At 33.8% G+C, this 13,350-nt stretch overlaps 5 protein-coding genes across 5 annotated transcripts; 3 read left to right on the top strand and 2 right to left on the bottom strand.

The window, feature by feature from the left end:
* Positions 1-24: 24 nt before the first annotated feature.
* HYPBUDRAFT_11002 (3'-5'-exodeoxyribonuclease) lies at positions 25-1,311 on the bottom strand (the record flags this gene model as incomplete). Its single annotated transcript, XM_020218740.1, has 1 exon — positions 25-1,311. The coding sequence occupies exon 1, from the start codon at positions 1,297-1,299 to the stop codon at positions 25-27; it is 1,275 nt and encodes a 424-aa protein (XP_020076904.1). The 5' UTR covers positions 1,300-1,311.
* A 125-nt stretch (positions 1,312-1,436) lies between these two features.
* HYPBUDRAFT_108161 (uncharacterized protein) lies at positions 1,437-2,120 on the top strand (the record flags this gene model as incomplete). The annotated part of the gene is made up of 1 exon (XM_020218615.1): positions 1,437-2,120. One exon carries the CDS (start codon positions 1,437-1,439, stop codon positions 2,118-2,120), a length of 684 nt encoding a protein of 227 aa, XP_020076903.1.
* A 351-nt stretch (positions 2,121-2,471) lies between these two features.
* On the top strand, positions 2,472-3,281 carry HYPBUDRAFT_137613 (aminoacyl-tRNA hydrolase; the record flags this gene model as incomplete). Its single annotated transcript, XM_020219633.1, has 2 exons — positions 2,472-2,631; positions 2,701-3,281. 2 exons carry the CDS (start codon positions 2,472-2,474, stop codon positions 3,150-3,152), a joined length of 612 nt encoding a protein of 203 aa, XP_020076902.1. The 3' UTR covers positions 3,153-3,281.
* Positions 3,282-3,507: 226 nt separating this feature from the next.
* DOT6 (Dot6p) lies at positions 3,508-5,226 on the bottom strand (the record flags this gene model as incomplete). The annotated part of the gene is made up of 1 exon (XM_020224001.2): positions 3,508-5,226. A coding segment is annotated over one exon (1,719 nt), but the record flags the coding sequence as incomplete, so codon positions are not given.
* A 1,517-nt stretch (positions 5,227-6,743) lies between these two features.
* Positions 6,744-13,148, top strand: GLT1 (glutamate synthase (NADH); the record flags this gene model as incomplete). Its single annotated transcript, XM_020218738.1, has 1 exon — positions 6,744-13,148. The coding sequence occupies exon 1, from the start codon at positions 6,750-6,752 to the stop codon at positions 13,146-13,148; it is 6,399 nt and encodes a 2,132-aa protein (XP_020076900.1). The 5' UTR covers positions 6,744-6,749.
* Between the last annotated feature and the right edge of the window lie 202 nt (positions 13,149-13,350).

The raw sequence follows: 13,350 nt of genomic DNA, 5'->3' as shown, positions 1-13,350 counted from the left end.
ATTATAATGTATATTTACAATAATCTATAACTTAAATAACTTGCATGAGTTTTCATATACCAAGTCAATGAAATTCTCTATATCTTCATCTTTTTCTATTCCGTAAAGCTTGCACATTATCTCAGCTACATATCCCACAAATACTGGTTCATTCCTTGATTTCATTAAAGGATATGCAAATTCTCCTATTTTAGTATAATCCACTGATTCTTCAATCTTTTTACTCTCTTTTAATACTTTGATAGCATCTTGATGTTTTGAGAAATTTTCTTTCTTAATAGAAGGAAATGGTAGGAAATCGTCAAGCTTTACTATTGGGAGTTTTGATTTTGGTTGCTGCTTCTTAGGCTTTCTTGCATCCTCCACTTCTGCTTTCACTTCATCATTTGAATCCTCTTTTTTAACCGGTTCGTCTAACTTTATCTCAGGATAATATTTGTTAGGATATGGGGTTATAAACTTATAACTGGCGTGACTCTTTCGAATTTCACACCAGGGAGCATCAGTTTCGATCATAAGCTTTTCTTTCGGAATCAATTTAACAGTTTCCAAATTTTCCTCTGCCCTTAAAGAACATCCATTTATACCAATGTAGAATCCTAAATCAAGCAATTTGGTTAACTCTTCCGTTGTACCAGTGAACGAATGAACAACACCATTACCCTTTCTTATCTCACCTCTTTCTACAAATGGCTTTATCGTGGCAATGAAATCATCGCATGCACTTCTCATATGTAAGAAAAGGGGGATTTCGTGGTTCTTGAGTTTGGCAATGACCTCAAGCTGCTTTCTAAACATAACAAGTTGTTGCTCCTTGGTAGAATAGTGTAATCTGTCGTAATCTAAACCTATTTCACCAAACGCTTTCACTAAACCTTTCTCAAATCCATTGATGGTTAGCTGATGGAGCTTACTGAGTTTTTCATCCACGTCAGGTCTGAGTTGATTAGTTGACTCTCCGCTCTCTTCATCTCTCACATAGAACTCTTGAGCCACTGAACATGGGTGGACTCCAACGGTAGAACCAAAATAACCTTTGTGTTTATCGACTAAATCGAAATGTTCTTCGCTTTCCTCTATGTTAGATGCCGTAATCAACATCCTATCAACGTTGAAGGTATGAGCCCTATCTATAACTTTTTCCATGTCTGCTGGGTGCTTTGGGGTGGTTGATCCGTTGTAGCAACCTTGAAACATTTGATCAGAGAAATTAACCCCGATGTCGAAATAGCGAGGCTTCCAAGATCGACTAACTGTAGACATACTTCTTAATAAGCTATTTTTATTGTAAATTAGCATATATTAATTTTCACGTTTTTGCAATAATACCTGAGTTTGACTTTTTTTTGTTTTTTTCAATAATTTTTTTCTTTCGTGCTCGAAATTGATTATTTTCCATCTACAACTTCATTGCAAAATTGTATTTGAACTATACTATGTCTTCTGATTTAGACAGAATATTGGCCTCTGAAGTGCTGGCTCTTGCTAAAGATAAGGAAATCGAGAGAGTTCTCAATTGTTGTGAACAGGATCATTTTGCTATTTTTGAATTGAATCCATTGATTGAATTAAAATCCATAGATGTTAATGTGAAAAAACTATATAGAAAGAAGACTCTTCTTTTACATCCAGATAAAACCCAAAATATACAAGCTCCTAAGGCTTTTGATCGATTGAAAAAATCGGAAATGATCTTGTCCCAAGTCATACCCGAATCAAATGATGTTAATAACTTAGATGAAGACACAAGCAAACGAATTCATGAAAAGCAGAATCTCATCAATATATATAAAGGCGTACTGGATGAACTCATGAAACCTATTGTTGATTATTTCTATGATGAAACAAATCAGCTAATCAGGGAAAAAGTTGCAGTGATCTTGAATGAACAAATTAAAGATAAGGAAGTTGAAATGAAATTTCAGCAAAGACAAGAAGCAAATAAACGAGAGGAGCTTAAAAAGATTCAAAAAGAACGTGAACTAAAGAAGCAAATGGCATCTAAATGGGAAGATGAAAGAGACATCAGGGTCAATAATTGGAGAAACTATTCCAACAAGGTAGAAAAGAAGAAGAAAAAGAAGCCATTGAGTAAAACAAAAAAGAAGCTTTTGGCGTAATCTGCAATATGTTTCAACCTTTGCAAGATTGACAGTGATGTCCCTTTAATTCTTTTGCAACTTGATACTTTAGCAGCTTAACATAATGGATGCATCTTTCTAGTTCTGTTTTAAAGGGCAACTGCCAATACCAATCCGTGTCTGTTTCCCCAGTATTCAAACACTTCAATAAGTTTCATATTTATTGTGTCTGTTACAGGGCCAATATTGAAGGGTTTCTTTAGATCAATCTGCGACTGCGTTTTACTAGGAAAAAAAAAATAAAGAAAAACAAAAAAAAAAAAAAAATCGAATAGGGCATTAAGAGCTTCTTTCTTCAAGTTTGAAAGATACTCATATTTAGTTTCAGCAATGACGTCTACGAATTGGTCTCAGTTGGCTGTTGTTGGTATTGCTTCCATGGTGACAGGATTCTGTCTTAACCAGATCCTTAGTTCTGCAACGGCATCGCCAGAAAACTCGTCCTCCAATAAGTCGAAGAAGTTGAAGAACCTAAATGAAAAAACCCCCAGTTCGTTATCATCATCAATACTCACAACTTCGGAAAATGCCACCGAAGACTCCTACGATTACGTGGAAGATGAAGAATTGGAAGAGGATTCTGATTCGAGTGAAGATGAAGGAATTGATATCAATTCGACCTCTTTAAACGAAATTCCTGGTGAAGTTCGAATGACTTTAGTGGTCAGACAGGATTTGAAAATGGGCAAAGGTAAAGCTGCAGCTCAATGCCTGCATGCGGCATTAGCATTATACAAGAAGATAACCAACCCTGAATCTGAAGCTTATAACCCAGAAATGGTTAACAGATGGGAATATGCTAATGGACAAGCCAAAATCACCTTACAAGTTCCGAATCAAGAAGAAATGGATACTTTATTTGCACAAGCTATGTCTTTGGGAGTGAATTGTTACATTGTCCATGATGCTGGTAGAACCCAGATTGCAGCAGGAAGTGCCACTGTATTGGGTCTTGGGCCTGCTCCAAAATTAGTATTAGATGAAATTACCCTGGAGTTGAAGTTATACTAAATTGGTCATCAAAAAAGGCACATTGCATATATAGTTCGAATAGTAAAACAGTCATCAAGTTTCAATGTAGGATCAATCATCATATTGCTGCAAATTTTACATTAGAATCTGGATATTTTAAAGTACGTGATATTAAGAATTTGTTTATATATATATATATTTTTTTTTTTTTTCTTTTTTTTTTTTACAGAATAATCGTGATAGAAATCATTCAAAATCAAAATAGTCTAGAAATAAAACAATATAGAAGAGTAGATTGGAAAAAATAACAAAGGGAAGAAGAAAATCATAGAAATAAAAAATAAATGAAGAACTAAAGGACATTCAGTAATTTTTAATTTAAAAGGCGTATTCATCAACGTAGTTTTTCTCGAATGGAGTTACCCACACTAAGAGGATTAACGGCAGAGCTGGCTCTTCTTTTCCGTCTTTTTCTAGAGTTAACATACAGATTATCATCAACATCAACGCCATCAACTAAGACATCGTCATCTTCGTCGTCATCTTCTTCATCTTCACTTACACCAATACCACCAATTACATCATCAACATCATCATAAAGATCATCGACATCACCAAGACCAATTGAAGATTTACGACGACGAGGATCACGAGAAGAAGACAGACGATGACCATTTCTTAGTTTTTCTAAATAATCAATTCTTGACCAAATTTCACCTTCAGTACGTTGAGGCAATAAGATTGATAATTCAGCAAATGATAATTCACGAGTACGACGATTAATTAATAATTCATCTTCTTCCATTGACCAAGGTAATGAAATTTCAGGACCTTGTTTAGAAGATTTATTATCATTTTTTGATTTTTTCTTTTTCGGTTTTTTAGATGAATTTGAAATTGAAGAAAACTTTTTAGTATCATATTTATAAACTTCGTCTTCTTTACGATCAGCATTATAAGGAATTACAACTGATCCTGATCTAGAATAATAACCCAGGCCATGACCAGGTAAATTAGAAGGCGGACCACTTATTGAAGCTCTTGAATTTCCACTTATACTTGTTCCACCAACGATACTACCATTTCTTAAACTTGGAACTGAAGTTTGAGGTATTATACCAGCAGCACCACTAATACTTGAATTACGTGAGGGACCACTTATACTACCACCAGCGCCGAAAAGAATTGGTAAATGAGCCAAAGCGTTATTATTCAGTTGGTGATGAGGAATATTCATTGATTTTGAAGGAAGAGAAGAGATTGAAGCTCTAGTATCAGTAATTGAATTACGTTCATCACGTACGATTTGAATAATAGAATTATTATGAATATTTGAATTAGGAGCAGTTGTAGCAGTATGTAGATGAGAAGAAGCACCAGTTGTTGAGTTATGACGACCATGATGATTGTTATTGGAAGTAGAATTATTTAAAGCTGAAGCATGACCTATGGAATGACGAGGTGTAGTTAAAGCAGCTGGACCATGAGGATGAGGTTGATTATGAGGCAAATTCATTGTTGGATCAATTGAAATATCTGCATAATAACCACCACCAGCATTTGGAGGAATGTTATTATGAGATTGAGGATCAAGAGAAACTTCATTTTGATCAGAATCAGGAGATTTATCAAAAGTTTGAGGATGATTAGTAGTATTAATATATTTAGTTTGGGGAGGAGCTGGACTTGAAATTGAAGAAGGAGTATTTGATAATGCATTTAAACCAGCTAAAGCATTTGAAATAGTATTATCATAACCAGTGAAAGTAGCATTGCTTATCGGAGAATAAGTTGAAGGAAATCCACCACCAGGCTGCTCCTTTTTAATTTTTTTGTTGGAAGGTTTTTTATTTATGGATTGATTTGAAGAAATTGGACTATTCATTTTGGAATTTTGGGGAGGAGTGCCAATGGAAGAAGCCGATTTAGGCGGATTTTTCAAATTACCCGATTTAAGACGTCTCCATCTAAACTGACAAGCATTTGGAGTACGGTTATTAAAATGACTAGCAATTTCTTTCCAACCTAATTTTTGCTCATCCTTTAAATGCATTAATAAAATATCATCTTCAGCGTCCCAAGAGGTTGGAGTTCTGGAGAAATTCTTAGCAGCTGCCACTGCAGCTGCACTTTGAGGTGAAGCAGCGTTATTAGAAGGAGACTGTCCTATTGGTGAACCAACATTAGAAAGTATATTCCCATCATTCAAATTAGTATTGGAATTACTATGTGATAATTGCGATGGTGAGTCCCCATGCTGTGAAGATATACTGGGTGCACTCATTGATAACTTATATATATCTCTTCTTTATAATACATGTAAATGATTTGTGTGACTGCGTCACTTCTAATTAAGTTTGAATCGACGTTAATAGCTTTTGGTTTTTTCGAGAAATTTTAGTGAGGTGAGAGCCCCAGTTATCCTACTATCAAAACCGGGTCTATATAAGGTAACACTAGCCTATATATATATCTGTCTTCCCTGGGGTAAAATGGTGAATTGTAAATCAAATTAAAAGGTGATGATCATCGTTTGTTCAATTTGTCTAAGTAATTTCCATTTTTCGCCGAGTATAACCAATTAGTCTGTTGAGACTTTGCCAATTATTGACAACCTCCGTACATCGAAAAAACATCAACGAGGAAAATAGATATTGGCACACGACTTTTGGTCACGTGAACTTGTTTTTTTTTTTCTTTCACCTTTTCATGGAATGTACGGGTGGACTCCTCCACGGAATACTCCGTACATCCAGAAAGAAAAAAACCAAAATTCCACTAATAACCAGCTTATCTTTAAAATCCGACGGGAATTAAATGAATAAGCTGCCAGAGTCAATTTGGAGTAAAAGGAACCGCGTGGTGGGTTTCTCCGCTTTTTTGCAAAATGTCTCACAGCTTTTTTTTTTTTTCGTTTGGTTTTTTGCAAACAGATAAGGGGAGTGTATATATGACAAAATGCTTTGATTTCATTGGTTGGTGATATTCAAACTCGATCTTAGTAGTCAGCGGTTAAGTGAATCAATTTTGAAAAATCAATTACTTTTGTTTTCTCTACTTCTTTTTCTTTACTTCTCAGGGCCGCTTCTTCTAATAACAGGGTTATTGCTAGTGCTTATAGATTCTGGAGTAATTAGTCCAGTGGGTATTTGTTTTATTTCCTTTATTCTAATTTTGCAAGCGTTTATTTTTGGAAAAAGTTTTATTAGCCGCCCTTCTAGTTGTCTACAGTTAACACTTGAGTATGTATTATTTCCAGCTACTTTTCACAGTCTTTGTTGTGCTTACGAAAGTCATCCATGCTATTGGCTGGTGATATGACTAGCCTCGCTTTTCTAGCTCTTTTGTGTTTGTGTTTTTTTGTGTTTGTCTCTGGTTTTTTGCAGTGAAAATTTCCCGAAGCTCACAGCTATGGGTTTCCTCTTGTCCTATTTTGTCAATATATGGGTTGATTTTTTGGTTTTTTTTTTTCTCTTTTGCCCGGGTTTTGATTAACGGCGGGGCCTCCGATTGTCATGTCCGAAATGATTCTGAATCATTTAATCTAGTTTTTTCCACTTATTTTTTGTTTTCTGTCTTTTTTTTTTTTTTTTTCACTTTTTTCAGTTGTTTTAACTAACATCCCTCTAGCGTAAAATGACCTCTTACTTACCTCATGAGGAGTTTGATACTAAGGTTTATGATTATGATGAAACTCCAGAAAATAAATCTTGGGCTTCAACTTTACCAGTGAAACAAGGTTTATACGATCCTGAATATGAAAAAGATGCTTGTGGGGTTGGTTTCACTTGTCATATTAAAGGTCAAGCCTCTCATAAAATAGTGTCTGATTGTCGTAACTTACTTTGTAATATGACCCATAGAGGTGGGGAATTGAATCCAAAAGATGGTGATGGTGCTGGTTTATTGAGTTCTTTACCTCATAAATTTTTATGTCGTGAATTTAAATACCATTGTAATATTGATTTACCAAATTTAGGTCAATATGGTACTGGTAATATTTTTTTCAAAAAAGATGATTCAGTTTTTGAAAAATCAAAATTAACTTTTGAAAATATCGCTAAATCTTTAGGTTTATCAGTTTTAGGTTGGAGAAAAGTTCCTCATGATTCGTCTCTTTTGGGTCCAGCTTCTCTTTCAAGAGAACCTTATATTTTACAACCAGCAATTGTTTTAACTGAAGCTTATAATCAATCAATTTCTGATGACGAATTCACTGAAAAATATCAAAAAATTTTTGAAAAAAATCTATTTATTTTACGTAAACAATCTTCTCATACAATTGGTTTACATAATTGGTTTTACATTTGTTCGCTTTCTTCCAAAACAATTGTTTATAAAGGTCAATTGGCTCCAAATCAAGTTTATGCATATTATCATGATTTAGTTAATGCTGATTATGAGGCTCATTTTGCTTTAGTTCATTCTCGTTTTTCAACTAATACTTTCCCTTCTTGGGATCGTGCTCAACCTTTAAGATGGGTTGCTCATAATGGTGAAATTAATACTTTAAGAGGTAATAAAAATTGGATGAGAGCTAAAGAAGGTATCATGTCTTCAGAAATTTTTGGTGATGATTTAGATAAATTATTCCCAATTATTGAAGAAGGAGGTTCGGATTCTGCTGCCTTTGATAACGTTTTAGAATTATTGGTTATTAATGGGGTTTTGTCTTTACCAGAAGCAGTTATGTTATTGATTCCTGAAGCTTGGCAAAATGATGAACATATCGATAAAAAAAAGAGAGCTTTTTATGAATGGGCTGCTTGTTTAATGGAACCTTGGGATGGTCCTGCTTTATTCACTTTTGCCGATGACCGTTATTGTGGTGCTAATTTAGATCGTAATGGTTTAAGACCTTGTCGTTATTATGTTACTGATGATGACCGTATGATTTGTGCTTCTGAAGTTGGGGTTATTGATGTTGAACCAGAAAAAATTTTACAAAAAGGTCGTTTACAACCGGGGAAAATGTTATTAGTTGATACTAAAGAAGGTCGTATTGTTGATGATCGTGAATTGAAAAATAATGTTGCTTCAAGATTTGATTTTAAATCTTGGGTTATGGCTAATTTAATTACTATGGATGATTTATACTCAAGATTATCTTCAAGAAATTTTGATTTATCTTCTAAAAAATTAGAATTTTCTGACCTTGGTTTAAGTTCAACTGTTCAAACTGATTCTCGTTTAGTTGCCTTTGGTTATTCTCATGAACAAATTGCTACCATTTTAGCTCCAATGGCTGAAGCTAAAGAAGCTTTAGGTTCAATGGGTAATGATAATGCTTTGGCTTGTATTTCTGAACAACCAAAATTATTATATGATTATTTCCGTCAACTTTTCGCTCAAGTTACTAATCCGCCAATTGATCCAATTAGAGAAGAAATTATTATGTCTTTAGATTGTTATATTGGTCCTCAAGGTAATTTATTAGAAATGAAACCTGATCAATGTAATCGTTTATTATTAAAATCTCCAGTTTTATCTTCAACCGAATTAATTGCAATTAAAAATATGACTCAAGTTTTCCCTAAATGGACAGTTTCAACTATTGATATAACTTTTGAAAAACTGCAAGGTATTCAAGGTTATATTAATAAAATTGATACCATTTGTCAAGCTGCTTCTGAAGCTATTGCTAATGATAATAAAATTATTATTTTAAGTGATGTTGAAACTAATGAATCAAGATTACCAATTTCTGCATTGATTGCAACTGGTGCGGTTCATCATCATTTAGTTAGACAAAAACAACGTTCTAAAGTTGCTATCATTATTCAAACTGCTGAAGCTAGAGAAGTTCATCATGCTTGTTGTCTTGTTGGTTATGGTGCAGATGCTATTAATCCATATTTAGCAATTGAAACTTTATTACGTATGAATGGGGAAAATTTATTAAAAATTGAATTAACTAATGATGAAATTATTAAAAATTATAAACATGCCGTTGATGCTGGTATTTTAAAAGTTATGTCAAAAATGGGTATTTCAACTTTAGCTTCTTATAAAGGTGCTCAAATTTTTGAAGCTTTGGGTGTTGATAATTCTGTCATTGATCGTTGTTTTGCTGGTACTGCTTCTAGAATTAAAGGGGTTACTTTTGAATATATTGCTCAAGATGCTTTTTCAATGCATGAACGTGGTTATCCTAGTCGTGAAACTATTAAACCTACTGCATTACCTGAAACTGGTGAATATCATTGGAGAGATGGTGGTGATACTCATATTAATGATCCTGCAGCCATTGCTTCAATGAGAGATGCAGTTAAAAATAAAAATGAACGTGCTTATGAAGCTTATTCTAAAAAAGAGTATGAAGCTATTAAAAATTGTACTTTAAGAGGTTTACTTGATTTTGACTATGAAAATTCTAAATCAGTTCCCATTGATCAAGTTGAACCTTGGACTGAAATTGTTCGTAGATTTTTCACTGGTGCAATGTCTTATGGATCTATTTCAATGGAAGCTCATTCAACTTTAGCTGTTGCAATGAATAGATTAGGTGGTAAATCTAATACTGGTGAAGGTGGTGAAGATTCTGCTAGATCTCAAGTTAATGCTAATGGTGATACTATGAGATCTTCCATTAAACAAATTGCTTCTGGTAGATTTGGTGTTACTTCCTATTATTTAGCCGATTCTGATGAATTACAAATTAAAATGGCTCAAGGTGCTAAACCAGGTGAAGGTGGTGAATTACCAGGTGATAAAGTTTCTCCTCAAATTGCTAAAACTAGACGTTCAACTGCTGGTGTTGGTTTAATTTCTCCTCCTCCTCATCATGATATTTATTCTATTGAAGATTTAAAACAATTATTATACGATTTGAAATGTGCCAATCCAAGAGCTAGAACTTCAGTTAAATTAGTTTCTGAAGTTGGGGTTGGTATTGTTGCTGCTGGGGTTGCTAAAGCTGGTTCTGAAAATATTTTAGTTTCTGGAGGTGATGGTGGTACTGGTGCTGCTAAATGGACTTCTATTAAACATGCTGGTTTACCTTGGGAATTAGGTTTAGCTGAATCTCATCAAACTTTAGTTTTAAATGATTTAAGAGGTAGAGTCATTTTACAAACTGATGGTCAAATTAAAACTGGTCGTGATATTGCAATTGCTTGTTTATTAGGTGCAGAAGAATGGGGGTTTGCAACTGCTCCATTAATTGCTTTGGGTTGTATTTTACTTCGTAAATGTCATTTAGGTACTTGCGCTGTTGGTATTGCAACTCAAGACCCTGAATTAAGAAAGAAATTTGAAGGTACTCCAGAACACGTTATTAATTTCTTCTATTATATGGCTAATGAATTAAGAGAAATCATGGCCAAATTAGGTTTCCGTACTATCAATGAAATGGTTGGTAGAACTGAAAAATTGAAAGTTAGAGAAGATTTGAGAAATACTAAAAACGCTAATCTTGATTTATCACCAATTTTAACTCCAGCTCATACTATTAGACCTGGTGTCGATACTCATTGTGTTAGAAAACAAGATCATAAATTACATGTTAGAATTGATAATAAATTAATTGATGAATCTGAATTAACTTTAGCTAAAGGTTTGCCGGTTACTATTGATTGTGACGTTGTTAATACTGATCGTACTTTAGGTACTACATTATCATATCGTGTATCTAAAACTTTTGGTGAACAAGGTTTACCTCATGATACTATTCATGTTAATGTTAAAGGTTCTGCTGGTCAATCTTTTGGTGCCTTTTTAGCTCCAGGTATAACTTTGGAATTAGAAGGTGATGCTAATGATTATATTGGTAAAGGTTTATCTGGTGGTAGAATTATTGTTTATCCACCTCAAGAATCTAAATTTAAAGCAGAAGATCAAATTATTGCTGGTAATACTGCATTTTTTGGTGCTACTTCTGGTGCTGCTTTTATTAGAGGTATTGCAGCTGAAAGATTTGCGGTTAGAAATTCTGGTGCTAACATTGTTTGTGAAGGTACTGGTGATCATGGTTGTGAATATATGTCTGGTGGTAGAGTAGTTGTTCTTGGATCTACTGGTCGTAACTTTGCTTCAGGTATGTGTGGTGGTATTGCTTATGTTTTTGATTTAGCTCAAGATTTTGGTGAAAAAGTTAATGGTCAAAACGTTGAATTATCACCAGTTACTGAACCAACTGAGATTGCATTTTTGAGAGGTTTAATTGAAGATCATCGTCATTATACTGGATCTGAAGTTGCTGATCGTATCTTGAATGATTTTAATAGAATTTTACCTCGTTTCGTTAAAGTTTTACCTTATGATTATAAGAAAGTTTTAGAAGCTGAAAAGAAAAAGCAAGAAGAAGTAAAAAAGAATGAATTAAATACTTTCCTAAAATCTATTAAAGAAGATCCAGATGCTGATGTCACCAATGGTGAAGCTGCTAGAATTAAACAAGGACACGTTCATCGTCCAAGTAAATCATCAGTTTCTGCTAAAGATGGACAAAAGGAACCAAAAGTATTAGATTTAGAAGACACTGTTACTGATATTGATACTGAAAAGAAAGCTGTTGTTAAATTAGATAAAATTAAAGGATTCATGAAGTACAAACGTAGAAATGAAAAATATAGACCAGCTAAGGGTAGAACTAGTGATTGGAATGAAATGACTTCAAGATTATCTAAAGATGAATTGAAACATGAAACTGCTAGATGTATGGATTGTGGTGTTCCATTCTGTACTTCTGATACTGGTTGTCCAATCTCTAATATCATTCCAAAATGGAATGAGTTAGTTTTCCAAGATAGATGGTACGACGCTTTACAAAGATTAATGATGACCAATAATTTCCCAGAATTTACTGGTAGAATTTGTCCAGCTCCTTGTAATGGTGCATGTACCTTGGGTATTAATGATGATGCTGTCAATATTAAATCAGTTGAATGTGCTATTATTGACCATGCTTTTGAACAAGGTTGGATTAAACCAGATCCACCAGCAGTTAGAACAGGTAAATCTATTGCTATTATTGGTTCAGGACCTTCAGGTTTAGCAGCAGCTGATCAATTAAATAAAGCTGGTCATTTTGTTAAAGTGTATGAAAGAAGTGATAGACCAGGTGGTTTAATGATGTATGGTATTCCAAATATGAAATTAGATAAGAAAATTGTTAAACGTAGAACTGATTTATTAGCAGCTGAAGGTATTGAATTTATTTGTTCTACTACAGTTGGTGAAGATATTACTGTTGAAGAATTAGAAAATGACCATGATGCAGTAATTTTTGCAGTTGGTTCTACTATTCCAAGAGATTTAAGAATCCCAGGTCGTGAATTTAATAATATTAAATTTGCCATGGAATTATTACATTCTAATACTAAAGCTTTATTGGATGATCAATTAGAAGATATTAAAAAGACTTTACAAGGTAAACATGTTGTTGTTATTGGTGGTGGTGATACTGGTAATGATTGTTTAGGTACTTCTACAAGACATGGAGCAAAATCAGTTACTAATTTTGAATTATTACCAAATCCACCAACTACTAGACCAAAAGATAATCCATGGCCACAATGGCCAAGAATTTTCCGTGTTGATTATGGACATTCTGAAGTTACTGCTCATTATGGTAAAGATCCAAGACAATACTCTATTTTATCAAAAGAATTTATTGATGATGGTGAAGGTAATGTTAAAGGTATCAAAACCGTTAGAGTTGAATGGAAACGTTCTGATAGTGGAGCTTGGCAAATGGCTGAAGTCCCAGGATCTGAAGAATTTTTCCCAGCTGATGTTGTCTTATTATCAATGGGTTTTGTTGGTCCAGAAGCTGATAATTTAAGTGTTTCTAAAACCAAGAGGGGTACCATTGAAACCATTGACCCAACTGGTTATAAAGTTGGTCAAGGTAAATTATTTGCTGCTGGTGATTGTAGAAGAGGACAATCATTAGTTGTTTGGGGTATTCAAGAAGGTAGACAATGTGCTAGAGAAGTTGATAACTTTTTGATGGGATCCTCAAGATTACCAGGTAATGGTTCAATTGAACAACGTAACTTTAAATTATTAGAAGAATTAGCCGAAAAGGTTTAATTATTTATTAAGTATTTATTATTTGTTTTATTAATTTGTTAAATATATGTTTATATTGAAAACGCCTCCGTACATTTTGATCTGTCAAATTTTTTTTTTTTTCTTTTTTCTTTTTTTGACTTCACTCTCGTTTACCGAGCGGAAATCCCTTTTTGTACATGGGGCCAATAGATAAGCAATTCACTGGATTGATGGTACGATT

The sequence above is a fragment of the Hyphopichia burtonii genome (assembly GCF_001661395.1).
Source record: "Hyphopichia burtonii NRRL Y-1933 unplaced genomic scaffold HYPBUscaffold_3, whole genome shotgun sequence".
Taxonomy (NCBI): Eukaryota; Fungi; Ascomycota; class Pichiomycetes; order Serinales; family Debaryomycetaceae; genus Hyphopichia; species Hyphopichia burtonii.
The sequence above is the reverse complement of the archived record's forward strand: the minus strand, read 5'-3'. Positions and strand labels throughout refer to the sequence as shown.